General features: G+C 37.1%; 1 protein-coding gene across 3 annotated transcripts in view; it reads right to left on the bottom strand.

Moving 5' to 3' along the window:
• The window catches only part of Cert1 (ceramide transporter 1), a 107273-nt gene that overhangs the window by 51211 nt on the left and 36890 nt on the right, over nucleotides 1-19172 (bottom strand). For all 3 annotated transcript variants that reach the window (XM_050153752.1, XM_050153753.1, XM_050153751.1), the window contains exon 3: nucleotides 17862-17978. In XM_050153752.1, the coding sequence (XP_050009709.1) occupies nucleotides 17862-17978 (117 nt within the window). The remainder of the gene's footprint in view (nucleotides 1-17861; nucleotides 17979-19172) is intronic.

A 19172-nucleotide genomic window follows, 5' to 3' on the forward strand; every position in this document is an offset into this window, starting at 1 on the left:
CTCTGGAGCAGAGACACCATGATGGACGGAGGCTGGACTCTTCCCGGTGGGCGCACCTTGGGGTGCTTACACACATCATTAGAAATGGGCTAGTCCAGGTGCGAGAATTAGCCTGTAAGGGCTAGAGTTCAGGGGCCAAGCAGTTCTTAAATGAATACAGTTTGTGTGTTGTTATTTCGGGCATGAGCTAGCCAAGCGGCCGGGGTGTTGGGGACGCAGCCCCGCCGCTGCTCCATATTTCAACACCAAAATGTCTTTTGAAACTTAAGGCAAATTCTTAACTGTAAACCCCTGTAAAATCAAAACGCATGTGGCAAAAATCCAATATGCAATGGCATATAATATATTTTCCTGTTCCTAAAGGAAGGAAACACTGAATCAAAGCAAGATCAAAATCCACCAGGGCAAACAACAAATTACGTAGCTCTATGCCCAATGTCTGGGACTTTAAAGGGCTTAGATGAATCTGCCCCTCCAGCTTTGCTGTATGTGAGACACAGCTCTCTCGGGCTCATTACACTCCCAGTAGGAAACAGGAGATGATGTTTCATAGTTCTGGCATCTCCAACATCTGCAGGCTCCTCCTCAAGCTAGATTTCACTCTTTTTTTCATCTGAGTGCTTCATACATGAACACCACACCTTTATCACTCCCACACCTTCCTCCCACAACTCCAACTTCTCTTATGTTCCTTCCCTCCCAAGTTGATTTCTTAATTATAATTGCTATTTACACAACACAGACACACTCACATGTATGTATGACTTACTGCACGCAATTATCTTTGCTTATATATTCATGTGTCCACCCACGGTTGACCACTTGGGGCTGGACAACCTATTTGGAGCTTGTCCCCGAAGGAAACTCACTTATTCTTTTCTCAGAGGCAATGACCACCTGTCATTCTTCTTCAAGGGATGAGATCATGTGAAATTTCTTGTTTGCACTGCATGTCAACTGGTGATGGTGTTACTCTGCTCTTTTCAGGAAGCCATCTTGTTGAGACTCATGGGTGCATTTTCTATGTCATGTTTAGAAGGTACTTTTGAACAGTAGACAACCTGGACTTCTGGTTCTTATAATCTTTCTAACCACTTGTCTAAGATTTTCACTGAGCCTCAGGTGTAGGAGTTGCATTTATTATCAATATTGTGACTGTCTGTAGATCTCTGTAACAGTATCTAGTTGGTGCAAAAAGAAGCTTCTTTGATGAGGGGTGAGAGCTTTGTTTATTCTGCATGTATAAGTGTTTAGAAATTATATTATATTCAGATCCTAGTAGTAGGCTCTCCTCTAAGATCTATGACCTCTCTAGTAGCTGTCTAGTTTTATAGCATCCAGCAAAATTCCTTCCTACTGAGCAGGCTTGAAGCCCTATTAGACAGCTGGTTATCCCCAGGATAATACTGACTCTACTGCACTACTGTGGATATCTTGCTTGACAAGTCATCATTGTGGTTCACAGGCTTTCTAGCTGGGTAGGACTACCAATGGCTCCTCTCCCTTGAAAACTTGCACAGCACCTTTTCAAACTGTGAGAGTTTTAAGGAAGAAGAAGAAGGCTTCCAGGCCAGTTCCCACCTGATTCTTCTAAGTCCTACATCTGAAGTGTGGCAGGCTTTGCTTTCACAGCTCCACCTAATGAGCTTTTAGAGACTCTGATTAGTGACTCTGGTATGGTCACATTATGCCTGGCCTCAGCATCTCTGAAACCTAGAAGGAATAATCCACAAACCCTCATTCTGTTTTTCACACTTCCTAAGTCAGTACACTGTCAAGTTTGGCTGCCAGCTTGAAATGGATTTTCACCCTCTTCAACCACATTAGCAGCAGCTTTCTTACCTTGAACCAACTGCTTTTATATGATTTCTTTTTTCACAAGCTGGAAGCTTAGCTGGGTGAGATCTTGCCAAGAGGGCACCCTTTCTTGTTCCAGCGGAGAGCAAGAAACCTCTCTTTAATGGTGCCAATCTCAACAATTACAGCCTCAAAGCAAGTGCTTAACTGTAACATTAAGCTTCCTAGTGCTCTTTTTTTCAAACTGTACATTTTGTATTTCTTAATGTCCCACTCATTCGTTTTCATTGTATTTCACTGCTTAAGAACTATAAGTAATAACCATGCCACAGACCTGATATTATGCTATCTTGAAATTAACTTGCCCAAAGAATTTGGTCCATTACTGTTTAATTTAGCTTTAGGGAAGGTCTTAGCACACATCCACAGAAAGCAGACAGATTATTTACCAAAATTTCACATGCAAGTCCTCTAGTTCAGTTTCTAATATAGTACTTGCTTCTCTCTGAAATATCATGATCCAGGCCTCTAACTTCTATTTATTTATTTATTTATTTATTTATTTATTTATTTATTTAAGTTTTATTTATTTATTTATTAAAGATTTCTGTCTCCTCCCTGCCACCGCCTCCCATTTCCCTCCCCCTCCCCCAATCAAGTCCCCCTCCCTCATCAGCCCAAAGAGCAATCGGGGTTCCCTGCCCTGTGGGAAGTCCAAGGACCACCCACCTCCATCCAGGTCTAGTAAGGTGAGCATCCAAACTGCCTAGGCTCCCACAAAGCCAGTACGTGCAGTAGGATCAAAAACCCATTGCCATTGTTCTTGAGTTCTCAGTAGTCCTCATTGTCCGCTATGTTCAGAGAGTCCAGTTTTATCCCATGCTTTTTCAGACCCAGGCCAGCTGCAGGCCTCTAACTTCTGAATTCCTCTCTGTATTACTGTCTTCCAGGCACCTAACAGAATGGCAACAATAAGCTCTAAGCTCTGCTTATAATACTTAACTGCAGGTTTTAGTCCACAGTTCTAAATTCATCCACATGCCTTCAACAAGCTATTCACAGGAACAAACTATTCCTGAGAACAACTTCCATATTGGTTGCTTTATGTTATTGTAATGAAAAACTGTAACCTAAAGCAAATTGTAGGGAGAGTCTGAGGAAAGCATGGCACCAGGCAACCAGAGCAGGTCACTGAGAGAGTCTCTTTACAAACACCTGCAGAAAACTGAGTATAATGGGTAATCTGGATCAAATTGAGTGTCTGAACCAACTAAAAAACCCAAGCAGCTAGCTGGGCAGGCCTAAAATGAGGGCTTTTTTTTGTTTGTTTGTTTTTTATTTTTTTAATTGGATTATTTGAAGTCTACTAAACCTAACCTAAATTTGGGCTACACCTTCTGGTGGCAGCCCTCATATAAAAAGACACCAAAGAAGGAAGTTTTTGCCTTTTGCCAGTTGTTCTCACCGTACCTGGCAAGTTCATCTATGTTATTACAATGCATTACATTACTTCACTGGTGTTAGAACCTACTTCTTCAGGATGCTAAAGACCAGCAGCATTCTAGGAGTCCTCCAGGGCTCTAGCACCAGACCTGGACCTGGACTGTTAAGACATTCAGGACCTTTCTGGTGGGAGACAGTCATTGTTAGACTACCTGAACCATTCATTTCCATAACCTGCAAGCCACTCTAATAAACCTACTTTTTATGTGTTTATCCCGTCCCTGAATTTTTCCTTCAGCCGTTAGTTTTTATTTTAGGTATTTTGATAGTCTGCTAGTGTGTGTGTGTGTGTGTGTGTGTGTGTGTGTGTATGTGTGTGTGTGTGAGAGAGAGAGAGAGACAGAGAGACAGAGAGAGAGAGAGAGAGAGAGAGAGAGAGAGAGAGAGAGAGAGAGAGAGAGAACCTGGTGTGCAAACACCTGAGCCTATGGGGTCATAGTTCATTCTAATTAACACATGCTTATATCAATTTATTCATTTTTCTAGGCTACCAATCTGTTGGCATATTATTTTTTTGTAGTATTCTACTACAAGACTTTTTGTAAACTAGTAGTAATGTTCTCCTTTACACTCTGTTCTTATTCTCCTTTTATCTTTTAATATACCTGGCTAAAGGTCTATCAATTTTGACTCTTTCCTAAGAGAAAACTCTTAGTTTCAATGATTGTGTGGTTCCCGACTCATCATCATTTTGTTGTTGTTGTCCTGAATTCTACTGGCTTTGTGTTCAGTTTGTTTCCCCATGTTGTAAAATTTTATGTCCCTTTATAATCTTTTGCTTTTAATTTATAGGTATACACTAATTTTGGTATGCTGTGGTTTCATTTGTTTGGTCTTTAAGAAGTTTCTCATTTTCCTTGGCATTTATTCTTCTGAGTGTTATGTTGTTTAATTTTCTTTTTCTGTTATGAATTTCAATGACTATCCAGCCATGGTTAGATGGGTAGGATATTTTGTATGACATCTTTTTAATTTATCAGGACATAGAATTATCACACATAAGCTGTTCAGAAGGTTCTGGATGCACCTGAAAAGCACACATACTATTTATTAGCTCTAACTGGTCTTTTTTTTTTTACTATGCCTACTTGGTCTAGCCACTACTGAAAGTGGGATATTTTCAATCATTAGTATAGAAATCTGTTTTTCCCCTTCAATTATTAGTTTTGTAGCATTTATTTTGAAGTTCTACTAATAGGCATACAATTATTATATCTTCTTGTTGTACAGTAAACCTTTTAATAACATACACCATCCTTTTTTGTTTCCTGTGACCTGTTCTGTCATAAAGTTTATTTTATTTTATATAAATTTAGCCACTTACATTAGTTATTATTTCCACTCCTCTTCCCAGTACTTCATGGTTTGCATTTGAACCTAAAGTGAGTGCATTGCAAACAACAAGTAGTTGAAACATAGGGTTTTTTTTTCATTCTGTCAATCTTTATCTTTTCACTGGAGAGTTTTATTTAAAATAAAAACTGATAAGAAAGCATTCCATTTGTTTTTTATGTGTTTTCTTGCCCCTTTTTGATTCCATGTTTCAAGCATTACTGTGTTCTTCTGTTTGGTTGATTTGGGGCAATGTTTTGAGTTTATTTTTTAATTTCCTTTTATGTATTCCCCTCTTTTTTCTTTAAGGTGCTAAGGATCAATCATAGAACTGTTAGACAAGCATTTTACTGAGCTCAGCCCTCTATTTGTACATTTCTTATAGCTATTTTCTTTGCGGTTATGAAACTGCAGTGAACACCCTGAAGTTACAAAAATCCAATCAGGACGCACATCAGCTTGATTACCTTTCCCAGAAAACAGTGTGACATCATAAACCGCGGCGTTGTGATGACTGTCTTGGTTGTCATATGACTGCATTTGGATCATCTAAAACTCAAGCCTGGCCACTCCTGTGAAGGATTTTCTTGATCAGGTTATCTGAAGCAGAAAGACTCATGGTAAAGGGGGCAGTACTCTCTGGTGGCAGCTCAGATGAAAGGACGTGGAAGAAGGAAGCTGCTTTTGGCCTGCTTGCCCTCACCCTCTGGCAAATTTATCTATCCTGATGCCGCTGCAGCATTACTTCACCGATTATTAAAAGAAACTTCTTCAGGATTCCAACGTAGCCTGAAGAGCAGCAGCTCTCCAGGACCCTCTAGGACTCCAGGGCCAGACTGGGGCTGCTGAGGCCCAGCCTTGCACACTATAACAACTATCAGATTCTCGTCCTCAAGTGTGAGGCAATCGTTCTTGACATCTACAGACTGCATTCAGTAAGTCAATCTAATAAATCTCCTTTTTCATAGATGTATTCGTTCTATAGCTATTTTATATATGCATTCATCCTGCTCTTTTAGGGAAGCCTAATAGTCTCACAAAACTACTAGATCTTAAAACGAATAATATTGTTTGAATATGCAATAGTCTCTCTTATGTAGAAAAAAGGAGCAATTGCAAACTGTTGTTATAATGTGGCTACCTTTTATAAATGCCATGTATTCATCTTTACTAGATCTTTATTTCTTCATATGACTAATTTGTTTCCATTTTACAGGACCCCATATGCATTTCTTTAAGTATGTGTCAAATGATAAGAAGTCAAGATTTTCTTTTTCTGAGAATATATTATTTTTTTGTCTCACTTTTGAGGGAAATGTTTCCAAGTACAGAAACCATAAGATGATAGGCATTTCTTTTAGTGATCTTTATAGATAGGCCTGCTGTATTCTGGCCTCAAAAGTGTGATGAGAAATCTGTTGACAATATCGAGAGTTCTTTGTATATGATGAGTTCTTTTTCTCTTTATGGCTTTCAGGATTCTCTTTGTCTTGGGAAGTTTGATTACGGCATGTCTTGGTATATATACATCTTTGCATTCACCCAAAAGTTCTCTGAAAGTTCTTAAATGTTTATTACATTTGTCTTACATCAACTTTAGAGTTTTCAGATGTTTTATTTATTTTTTGTTTCTTCATCCCTCCACAAAACTCACAATGTTATGTTGGTCTGCACGTTAGTGACCCTGAGTCCTGTATACTCTGCTCTATTCATTTCTTTCAACCTTTTTCTCAGATACATTTCTACTGTCATATACTCAACTTCATGTTTGTAGGTGACTTTTTCATTCGTTGAATGTTTAAGCTATAAAATCTCTCTATGGTTCTTTTTAAGATTCTCTATTGATAATTCTATTCTCTTAATATTTTTTGTTCCCTTAAAGCATCTTTAAGGCAGTTGTTTTTATGTTTTCTCTGCCAGGTTAACCTCCAGACTTTTTTCAGGGACACTTTCTGTTTTGTTTTTCCTTTGAAAGCATCACACTTTCCTGTTTCTTTATATGAATTACAATTACTTTGCTGTTGCAAACTAGAATATTTAATGTAGCAATGTGGCACATCTGTCAACTGGACGCTCACCTTCAAACCTTTAACACTGTGTTATGGTGTTTATTTTACTGTCATAGGTCACCTCTGTGCCTGGAATAAAGCTGAGGAGTAAAGGTAAAGTCATCTTAGGGCTTTCCTAAACCTGTGTTGTTTCTTGTCTAGGCAAGTCTCTTTCCTTTCCCTTTTTTTTTTTTTAAAAAAAAACTTTTTATTGATCCTTTGTGGATTTCACACATGCATCCCAATACCAGCAAGTCACTCTCTGTTTTATATTCAACAAGTTAAAAACTCTCCATTTTTAGCTTTTGGTCACCCAAAGGGGAAAGAAAAGAAAAAAGTGAGGGAATGGAATTGAAAATCACTTCAAAGGGCTAGAAAGGCGGCTCAGCAGTTAACAGGACTAGCTGTCCTCCCAGATGACCCAGGTTTAATTCTCAGCAATCACATGGTAGCTCACAGCTGCTATAACTCCAGTTTCAGGGAACTGACACCCTCACATGGGCATACAAGCAGGCAAAACACCAATGAACATAAAACTAATTTTAAAAGAATCACTTCAAAAGAAAGAGGAAAGATTTGCCATAAGTGGGACTATGGATGTAAAAATCACTGCCCACTTCTTTATTTGAAGTTATAATAGAGAACAGCAATAACAAAATCACAGGACATATTCCCCATATCATAAGCCAGGGTTCTTTGTGCTCAGCCTGGCTTCCACAAACTAGGCAGTGCACAGTTGACAGTTGTGGAGCTGAGAATGGGTAGCTACTACTGTTTCAGGGGCTGAAACTAGCCAAAATTAACAACAATCTGCCATTTATGCCTACCCTGAATCCTACTAGAAGCGATAAGCCTTTCAAGGACTCCAGACATTCAAAAGAGTTACTTTAGACAGATTTTGTAGTGTGATGTTTTTATAGGTGGAAAAAGGGATTTCTGCTCTTGGTATTAGCAAATTCTCTCCCATAAATAATGGATTGAAGGGAAAATGTACATTAAAAGGGAATGTTTTTAAATGAAGAGTAACTCTTTAGGTTTTAAAATGAGGTAGTTTTTTTCTGTTTTCCTCTTGTAATTAAAACACCACAGAGTCTGTAAACTACATGTAAAAGACAATTTTCAGGATGGACTTAAAACACAAAATAAGACTTGTCAGATTTAGCCATATGGAACAGATTTTCAACTTATGAAGTCAGGAAAAAAACAAGTTAATTAGAAAGAGATGGCTATTATAGAGAGTTTAGGACACTGTCTTTTGGATAACAACCTACTCACTAATGAATGGTCACATGCGGGAGTAACACCTATTTTTGAAGGTTCTCTATAAACAATATTGCTAAATGTGTAATTATTCCTTTTATTCCTCAACATATCAGAGGGGTAGGACTATAAACAACCAAAAAGCTAAAACTAAGAACTGAAGCGTAAAGTAAGTATTCCTGACGCTGGCCTTACTCCAGTCAATTATGTGTCTAAAAACTAACAAAATGGTTTTTAATGAAAATAATATTAGCCCGGGGGTAAATTCCTTTAGTCTAATATCTACTCTAACTCAGTGCTACTATTCATCCATCAATATCAAGTGAACCAAGAATATCTGTCAAGCAATAAAGGTAGTATAAATAAAGTGGTATTTAGACCATCACTAAGAGACCTGAAGGAAAAGAATCAATGTGTATTCTTTGACTTTTTTAAAACAAACACTTTTTCTCAGTTAGTGTTCAATACATACATACATAAAGTTAGCAAACTGTCTCCACTACTGTCAATATGTGTTAGCAATGCCACCCACCATTACTTTTCCTTATCAAATATGGAAAAAAGCAGAACCCCATCAGTTTTAGTGACTGTCAGAAATACATTAAACTATTGTACAAAAAGGCATATAGTTGTACCATATAACTTAATGTCTTCTATAGTAACATTGAGACAGTTACTTAAATATAGATTAGTTGGGTTTTTTTTTTTGCTTCTCTGTTTTTTATCTAAAGGAATTTTATAAGTGAATTGTAAACTGACAAAAGTAGAAAAATAAGCTAAAAATCCCACAATATTAGTCCATTGTTAGTGGGTGATGTGTGGCTAAACATTTTTAAAACTTAAATCTAATAAGCTATACAATATAAGACACATTTTCAGGACATTACACTACGAAGGACTAAAGTAGACCCCAGGGAGGCAAACAGAAAGGGAAAAGAGCTCTAGGTAGACCAATGTACTTCTCACTTAAACATTTTTGATGGCTAACTTCCTTCAAGGCAAAGCAAGGAATTTTTCCTGTCAAAGGGAAACTGTAGAACTTTCAAACCTCTCACCAAGGCTTCTAGGCTTGGGACAAATCGGTTTTCTTTCTTTGTATGGTTTACGCAGTCCTCCGCAATAGCCTAGACACCAGTCAATTCTGGGGGAGAAAGAATCCATCCTATCTTCAAACATATACAAGTTTGGCTCTTCCAGACAAACTTGAATTCCATTGTTGGATCCTCTTTCTACTTGGGGAGTCTGCCCTTTTTGTGCACTTCTGCTTTTAATATAAAACTTGGCTGAGTCCTGAGACCTTGCTTTTCTTGCCTTTTTATTCTTTAAATTGGCAGAGAAAAAGATTCCATTCTTACATCCCTAGATGGTCTCAGCTTGATGGCCTCACTAATATAACCATTGGTCCCATTCTTAACTTTAAACACAAATTATTATAATTATATGATTAACTGAGACTGGACTAAGGGTGATCAGTTTATATAAAGCTGGTATGTAAAAGAATCAGCCTTCCTTCCTCCCTTCCTCCCTCCTTCCTTATTGGGCAGTAACAGAGTTTAGGGCAGCAGAAGTTGAAGTTATAGCTGAACTGACGCCAAAAATCAGCAAAGGATGTGACAAACCAGGGAAACAGACTAAAAGAATGCTGGAGAAAATAGAAGTTACAAATAAATAAGAATTAATGACAGAAAGAGAAAAGAATGAAATTAACTCACATAAATTGTAGCAAGGACCAGAGAGCAAGAGTTCTGCTAACAGTAAGAGCACTTAAAAGTTACATGCACTGTTGAAACTTTCTTTGATAAGCATAGTGTTCTACACTTTTTGGGGGCTGGAATACTCTTATCACTTATTATGGAACACAACTGGCCTCTACTTCCATAACCTAGAGAGTATAATTCAAATGATTGCATCTTTCATATCAATATTTGTACTTTTTCAGATTTTAAAAATTCTTTTGATCCAAGTAGAAAACTTGTCAAACTCTTTTCAAGTAATTGCACACTTTACTGTTTCGTTTAGTTCTGACTGAGACTTTGCTGCTCCATACCCTTGCTAACACTAGACACTATTTAACTTTTGTTTTTCTTCTTTGTTTTGGGGTACTGGAGATTGTATTCAAGGCCACACACATACTTGATATACTTTCTGAGTTTTTCACACTGATTTAGAAGAATTCCTCTGATGAGACATAAAAGCTTGTAGAGTTAATGTGTCTTCAGTTGCATGCATGACAAATATATCCATTTACCTAGTATCTTTCTTTCCACTGCTCAATATAAAATCCTCCCAATTTATTTTTTGACATTTTTATTTGCTGAAATTAAAATACTATAATTGTTTAATCATTATCACAAGAAGTTTAATTGCAGAAGATACCAGGGATGATATCACAATTTTGAAAAACAACCCAAATAGTTTATACATTTCTTTCGTAAATTAGTTATCAGAAAATACCCACAGAGGCCTTTTTTTTTAAAAAAGAACAAACTCACATTTAATGTAAATATTATTAGATACAAAAGGAAACAAACGTTTTGTCACAAATTAGACATCTCTCAGCCCTTCAATTTCCAGAGAACATTTGTAAAAAGGGGTTGGAAGAACTTTGAGAGCTCAAGGACGAAGAGAGTTGCTGTGTGGCACCAAATATCAATATGGTAGATTTCCAACAAAGCGCACACAGCACCTCTGACTTCTATTCTGGAGCCTGCAGTACACACACTTATTTCCATGTTCTTTCTTTGTGAACTCACATCATTTGATAGCTCCTCTTACATCATTTGATAGCTCCTCTTACATCATTTGATAGCTCCTCTTAAAAGCAGTGTTCAATTTGTTTTCTGTTGAGTTGCAGGCTATATGGTTAAGAATAAATGCAACCAGGGAAGATCTTAACCTGTGTCTGTCTGGAGTGGGAGAATCATGGCGGCTCCTCCCACAAAGGCCTTTTAATAGGCACACCCTTACCAGAAAAAAAAAAAAATTTCTTTCTCTGTGAGTTTGAGGCCAGCCTGGTCTATAAAGCGAGTTCCAGGACAGCCAGAGCTGTTACACAGGGAAACCCTGTCTTGAAAAAAAAAATACAGCAAAAATTTGGAATTGAGTACTTTCCTTTCACAACAGTTATTATTTAACACCACACTATGTTACTCAATGCCTAATATACTGAGAAATACAAATAAAAGTCATCTCTTTGAGACTTTGCTCACAGAAAGCAAGTTATTCTGGGATGAATATACTTAAGGAAAAACACAAGTAGACACTCAATATAGAACTCTACTGTATTGCTGTTAGTAATCATCCTAACTCTAAGCATTAAGAGTAAAGGGCAACTTGGGGAGACTTCAAATAATACTTCTATCTACAAAATTTATTTTCTAACACTTTATATTACTTAAGTTGTAAATTATATGTGCCAATCTCTGACAAATCCTACAAATATAATTATGTCTGAGCCTGTAAGGACCTTGTAGTCTAAAAGAAACACCATAGACATGAAGAATGTATTAAAATATGAGAATACCCTGATACAAAAAGTCCATGATTTAAATCAACAAAATTTTTCATGTAAATACATACTTGTAGTAAAAGTCCATGCTCTCAGGTTGGAAAGCCTGGATCCTTTACTAACTAGTGTCTAATTACTACTGGTCAATCTATTTTATCTATGCCTCAATTACCCAGGAAAACAATGCTATTATCCCATAAAAGGATGGGTAAAGTGAAGTAAGTATACAATGTAGTTATTGCTACAGCTGGCAAACATTCATCAAGATTATTTGCTGTTACCATTACCACTCTATTACTGAAGAAGTTTTATAAGACAGAACACTGGCTTCTCATATATGTGCTTGTAAGAGAGATAGAGAGTGAAGACATGTGTTGTATACATGTATGAAATATATTATTAGAGAGAGCTTTTAACATAATGAGCATAAAAGCATCCTGGGAAGGAACAGAAACCCTCAATCCTTTCAGATGTCAAATATTAAAGCCTGCCAGGAACGTTTAATAAAAATCAACCCACCACAAGAATCAACCCAACAAACCATTCAAACAAAATTTCTTTCCAGTGACATCAGAACAGACAAAGATATGTTTACTACTCCAAATGGCCTGTCCAGCAATCCAAAGGGTGGGTAATAGCCAGAGACAGTAACTGAATTGAACTGAAAGAGCTGGAATTATCAGAGTCCACATCTGTATGCCCTACATTCTTCCATTTGTACCACATAGGTTACTTTGCTCACCTGCTTGTTTTTATTTGGAGGTGAAGAAAGAGGTAACACATATAGCATGCTATTGTATTCCATTCTAGAGAAAACTCACAAAGCTTACACATCTAGTACATAGTAGCAACATGACTCAAATGTATGAGTCTGATTGTAGTACTAAAACACTAACCAACAAAACATACTGCCTTTTATGGCATCATAGTAAGAAGGAAAGTTCATAGTTAGCTTACATGCATATGCTAGGAGAATCAGATGATACACTTATTTTTAAGAACTGAATTTGTTCCAGCAGTCAGCTTGTCAATGTAACTTAAACAAAAGAGAATACAAAACAAATTCTACAACAGAATGAACTAAAACATAGTAGTGTTGTACATAAATTATTTAATTTTACTACAAGCTTGTCAGTTCCTTGTAAAATAATACTCTTTACTTTTCCGGATGGTAGAGAGAAAATAAAGCACATAAAGCAATAAATACACTAATTAGTACTTTGTGATCTCTAGAAAGTACATCTTATTGTCATCACTGTCTTAATAATTTGACATTAATTGTAAAGATCAAGTTAACTATTCAGTTTACTTTAGTAAAATTTCCAAGTTTAAACTTAATGATATTGAGCTCAGAAATGTATTCTCTGTATCTGGTCTATTAGGGAAAGAAAGCAACTAATTTACAGATTACAGGTAGTAACATTTGAAATTTCTCCATCTAGTTAAAGAAATCAAAGTAATTTAGTTTTAGAACTTACAGTCAATTCACATATATAACATGCTGCTGAACTGGCATATATCACATACTTTGTTTCTGCACATTAAGCATGAACAATAACAATAATTATTTATTTTAGAAATAAGCAAAGGAAGTATTTGCACAGCTATATTCTTTACTTTTACCCAAGAACTTAAGATTATCTTAAGTTTCATCTTTGTGAGATCCAAAGAAACCAATAACATGAAATATACACTCTGCACTTTTCTTCACTCAAAGGAGAAAATAAAAATGGAAAACTTGCACAGTAATTCAGGTTGGACTATAATGAGGAAAGAGCAAAATAAAACTTGTATCCGGAAAAAAAAGAATAACCTTAAGTCTAAATCACCTAATCAAATCTTTAAAGGTCATGTCTGCTAAAAAGTACAGAAACTGGTTCTACTTAATGACATCTTTAATCACCAGGTAGAGGACTGCCCTGGATGAAACAAGAATCTAGTTCCCTTTCCATATGTGCTCAACTCTTCTTCCAGACACAACATACTACAATTTACTGAATCCAGTGACTCCAAAGCCCTTGCTTTTTCAACCATATAAAGACATTTGCCACTTTGGATGCCTGTGTGTATGAGCTTATCTATTCCTTACTACAGCTTTAATTAGAAGAACCACAACTTGACAGCTGAGAAAAGCTTCAGAGGTTAGTCATAAATGCCCAGTAACATGTAGCAGAGGCTGTTGTGAGTCCAGGTTGGCTTGACTTTAAAGCAATGAAATTCTAAAATACTGGCTCATTTTTAAATAACAAAAATGATCATAGTTTTCCATGTATATGAAGTTATGATATCAAGATAACTAAGACGGAGAAAACATTTTACACCAACATAGTACTAAAGCTAAGGGAGAAAAGAAATTTATCATAATTTTCTATACTCAAACCAAGAAAAGAAAAGGAAAGCTAACAAATTATTGGTATCAAAATTTTCTCACAGCATACTGGGTGAAACTGGTTTTTCTTGTAATTTTTTTTTTTTTTTTTTTTGCAGCTGTTAAAGTACAACAGGTGCTTCAACTGTAAATGTGTGAAGTCCATATGACAAGTATGTGAACAGGCACAAATTCTCTTAGGTCACTTAAGGGTAGTATAATGACTACAGAATTTTACCTATGCTTTGCCAAACCACTGAACTGTTACAGTAAGGCAGACTACTGGTATGTTTCTTTAGTCTACTTACCAGTTACAGTAGAAGTCAAAGATTGGTCTAAGAGGTACTTCTGTTTTTGTGTTGCTTTCATTGGTTAATAAAGACCCTGCTTTGGGCCTGTTAATAGGGCAGAACTTAGGTAGACAGGGAAGAAAGAACTGAATACTGGGAGAAAGAAGGGCAGAGTTGGACAGGCGTCATGGATCTGCCAGAGACAGAGGCTGGGAATTTTACCCAGTAAAAACCTGCCACATGGCAATACAAAGATTAATAGAAATGGGTTAAATAAAGATGTAAGAATTAGCCAATAAAAAACTAGAGCTAAGGGACCAGGCAGTGATTCAATTAATACAAATTTTGTGTGAATATTTTGGGGCTAAGCTAGCTAGGCAGACGGGACAAACAAGCAGCTCTCTCCTTGCAACAAAAGATTAGTTTAAATTATAACACCATGGCCTAAATAGTAACATCAGTTTCTGGATACTTTTGATAAGGTAGATTCTTAACTATAAAACTCAAATGATTTTTCAAATGGTTATACGATAAATATGTTCAAATGATTATAATGACTATAAAAATTAACTCTGACACTTTTAAGCATTAAGGTCTTACAATTGAATGTTATTCTTAAAAGCATTTCAACAAAATAAATTACAAATATTATTTATAAAACAGATCCTAAACAACAACAACAGATCAGGTGATAGAGTAGGAGGGCCTTCTGTCTATGTGTTACTTTCATTGGTCAAATAAAGAAACTGCCTTGGCCTTTTGATAGGACAGCAGCTTAGATAGATGGAGTAGACCAAGCAGAATACTGGGAGAAAGAAAGCAGAGTCAGGAAGATTCTCCGACCCAAGATGGACTTAGGTTAGGATCTTTCCCACTAAGCCACCACCTTGTGGTGCTACACAAATTATTAGAAATGGGTTAAGCAAGATGTGAGAATTAGCCAATAAGAGGCTAGAACTAATGGGCCAGGCAGTGTTTAAATGAATACAATTTGTGTGTTGTTATTTCAGGGTATAAGCTAGATAGCCAGGCAGCTGGGAGCTGGGCTGCAGGAAGCAGCCCGCAGCTCCTTTTACTACAGAATGGCTGCCCAACGTGGATAACTACATCCATAGAAAGTCTGAGAAAGCTTGGGAAAGAACAGAGTAAAGCATGTTTTCTTGGTAGCAGCAATTTCCTGGGTCTGCTCTGCTTCCAAGAGCCAAGCAAGTGCTCTCATCAAAAAGTGGCTTCCTGACTCAGCCTTAGCTGCAAAACCCTGCAGCTCTTTAAGAGGTCCTGCCACTAAACACTTAAATGGTGTTGATGAAAAGCTGACCGCATGCTTTTCGGTTTTCAGCAGTAGCAGGAAAAAAAGCAGCGCCGTTTTAAAATGCCAGCCATCCTGCCAGGGCAAACTCTGACTCTTTCAGGCAGGCAGTCTGTGTGGTTTGCAAGCATACTGCTGAAGCTAGCTTGCTGGCAGGGACCTTGAAACTCCATAGAAAAGCTAAGGAAAGGGTTGGATCCAGCCGTCAAAGCCACGGCTTTAATCCTCGCCATAAAGACTCATGTGGTCAGAAAAAGAGATATATATAGTAAAGAGAGATTCAAAGATGAAGAAAACCTCTAAATGGTTTACAGTGTGTTAAAAATATATGCAGGCTAAAGGTTAAAGTTCCTAAAAATAAAAAAGGAAGAGAATAGTAGGTGTGGTGGTACACACCTTTAATCCCAATGCCTGGGAGACAGAGGCAGACAGATCTCTGTGAGTTCAAGGTGTGGTAGCACATGCCTTTAATCCCAGTACTGGAGAGGCAGAGACTGAGGGATCTCTGTGAGTTCAAGGACAGCCTGGTCTACAGAGGGAGTTCCAGGACAAAGATATACAGAGATTCTGTCTCAAAAAGTAAAAGTAAATATAAAAGAAACAGAGGTTAAAGTAAAGCCACATAAAGATGGAAAATACACAGAGAATCTTGATACTGTATGCTATTATGCTCTCTTTTGAATTGTTTGCTGAGGAAGGAGCAACAGCTGCTAAAAGATATTTGCTTATAAATGCTGCTGAATTAATCCAATATAGGTATTTTGAAAATACCTTGACTTCAAAATTGAAGTCAGAAGATATGTTACTTTGGAGAAAAGATTTTGCTTTTGTTTTCACAGGAAATGAGAGGCTGTGGATTCATTCTGAGTTAAGAAAAATCAGGTTTGATCAAGGAAGACCACCTGAAAAATCTCCGATAGGAATAGATGGCCCGATGTCTAAGTTCTACATCCAGAACGGATTCAAGACTGCTGCCTAAGATGACCAAGACTCACAGGATACTCCAGTCAGGACTTGATCATAATTCTAAATTTTCTTTAGGTCCTTATAAGATTATCAGCACCCCAAAACAGCAGGAAGTAGCCTGGAAAACTACACCCATATTCCCCCAAAATGGACTATGAATATTTTTCTTTCTTTAAAAAAAAAGAGGGGGAAGTGGTACAGGAGAATTATCTGTATTCTGTCAATCATATATTTTAATAAAATGCTGATTGGCCAGGCAGGAAGTATAGGTGGGTCAACCAGACAGGAAGTAGAGGCAGGGCGATGAGAATAGGAAAATGTTGAAAAAGGAGGAAGCCCGTTCCTCCCATTCCTGCCCAGACCACCAAAGAAGCAGGATGTGAGCTACCCCTCTGAGAAAGGTACCGAGCCATGTGGTTAATACAGTTAAGAACAATGGGTTAATATAAACTACAAGAGCTAATAAGTAGCCTGAGCTACTTATTATAACCTAATGTAAACTCTCTGTGTGATTTTCTTTGGGGGCTTGCCGGGTGTGAGGTACCAGGTAGGACAGAAACCCCAACAAGCCGGCCCACATGTTACAAGGTGAGCACAATGGAGCATACCTTTAATCCCAGCACTTGGGAGTCAGAAGCAGGCAAACTCTATAAGTTCGAGGCCAGCCTGGTTTACATAGAGTCCCAGGACAGACAAGGCTACATAGAGACCCTGTCTCAAACAACAACAAAATCAAAAGTATAGTTTATGGAGCAGGCTATATTTTTATATCAATTAACAATAAAGAATCATTTATTGTGACAAATACCTTCATGCAATTGAAGTGTTAAGACAAAAATAAACTGTTCTAAAATGCCTATATTACTGTTTTAATCTTTACCACTCCATTTTTCAGGAACATACTTCATAATTCTTTACACTGAAAAACCATCTTAGGCTTAAAGGCAATCTTATAATTAAGATATATAGGTTTATTCCTGCTTGTCATTAAACCTGTTTCTTAAATATTGGGTTATGCCCCACCTGTAACCTTAACTACAAATGGTTCGGAACTGCCTGACCCAGGAATGGTAAGCATGTCTTTGTTTGAAAAAGTTGTTTATACCATCTTGCAACCCTACCTTTGTTTCAAAAGGTTATATGACCACCTACAACTACAATGTTATAACTACCGGTTGTCATGATTATCTTGTTATGCCAACCTTGCAATCACGCCTTTGTTTCTGGAGGTCATTAGGACTAATTTGTTAAGATGTTCTGCTCCTGTAACCCTGTCTATCTTGCTTGCCAAATCCTCCATTTGGGAACGCTTTACCCCTGAGCTATAAAAAGCCTTGTCTTCCTCACATTCAATGCTGACCTCTCAAACCCTACCATACGTGGAAGCACCAGGGTACATGAATAAAAAGGCTTGCTTTAATTAATTTGGCCATGATGATCTGGGTCAGTGGTCTTTCTCCTCCCATCTTTGGGTGCTTACCTTGTGCTGTTCAATGGCATCTATCCACTGCTGTCTGTGATCTGGATCCTGAGCACGAAGATACCAAACACTATCATTAACACTGATATCAAACCGACATTCATCAAAATCATGAGGCTGGGGAAACAAAGAAGAAAGTGAAAAGCAAAGTTAATTACATTCTTAGAAATGCAGTTCCCTTCAGCATAAAATGTGTGCATACTCTCGCAATGCTGAGAGACTCCTTTCACTTTTTAATTTTTCTACTCAAATAGCTTATTTCAAGATGTCTCAGAAACTGTCAATTACATATAAAATCCAAGTTTCATTCACTACTCACACAAATGATTTGATACATAATCTATAAACATCTATTTAAAAAACACAGAAATAATATTGTTCATCAAATGATTGAAGTTAGCTTAAGAAGTGAGAATATCATCAAAACCATAATTTACAAAAGGTTAAGTAAGTTTTAGAGAAAACATTTACTATCTTTCCCCCTTACTTTATTATTCAAAAGTGAATTCCAGGGGATCAGGAGACACTAACTCCCAGAGGAGAAGCTACTGGAATCTAATGGTCCTGGGGGAGGGGGAGTCATTTTCTTCCATGTTGCTCATGTTCCCCCCACCCCATACTCAAGCAAATAACCATACTGAAAAATCACTGGATCACAAACACAAAAGACAAGGAAGCAGAAGCAGTTTAGTTGTTGGGAAAGGGAAGGGGATCACTGTAAGTGGAAGGAGAATGAGATGGGTAATGGAAGGAAATACAAAAGTATATTATAGTCGGGCGGTGGTGACACACACCTTTAATTCCAGGACTCAGGTGAATCTATGTGAGTTCAAGGCCAGCCTGGTCTACAGAGCAAATTCTAGGGCAGGCTCCAAAGCTACATAGAAACCCTGTTTCAAAAAACAAAACTAAATAAAACAACAAATATATATTATATATTATTTATAAATGGAATATCATAATGAAACCCAATTATAGATAATTAACATATGCCAACAAAAACTAAAGCACTAAAAAATTCCATAATTAACAGGCTTATATAATGAAATTCAAAATCAAGAAACAAGTGTTAATGTTTTCTTCCAAATGTTGAAAATTAACTATTACATATCTAGGAATACTTACTGCCAAGAAAGTTCCCAATGAAAACCAGCAAATAAAGCAAACAGTTAAAAATGATAAACAAAAGCTATAGGAAAGTATGCATCAATGTGCAAGCATTAATGGAAAAGTCAGTTCTTGGTTTGGTGTTTTAGACTGCTGCAAGAATACATAAAGTGAGGGCTGTTGAGATGGCTCAGTGGGTAAGAG

Source organism: Alexandromys fortis, unplaced genomic scaffold (genome assembly GCF_014885135.2).
Source record: "Alexandromys fortis isolate MF-2015 unplaced genomic scaffold, M_Fortis_MF-2015_v1.1 scaffold_79, whole genome shotgun sequence".
NCBI classification, from domain to species: Eukaryota; Metazoa; Chordata; class Mammalia; order Rodentia; family Cricetidae; genus Alexandromys; species Alexandromys fortis.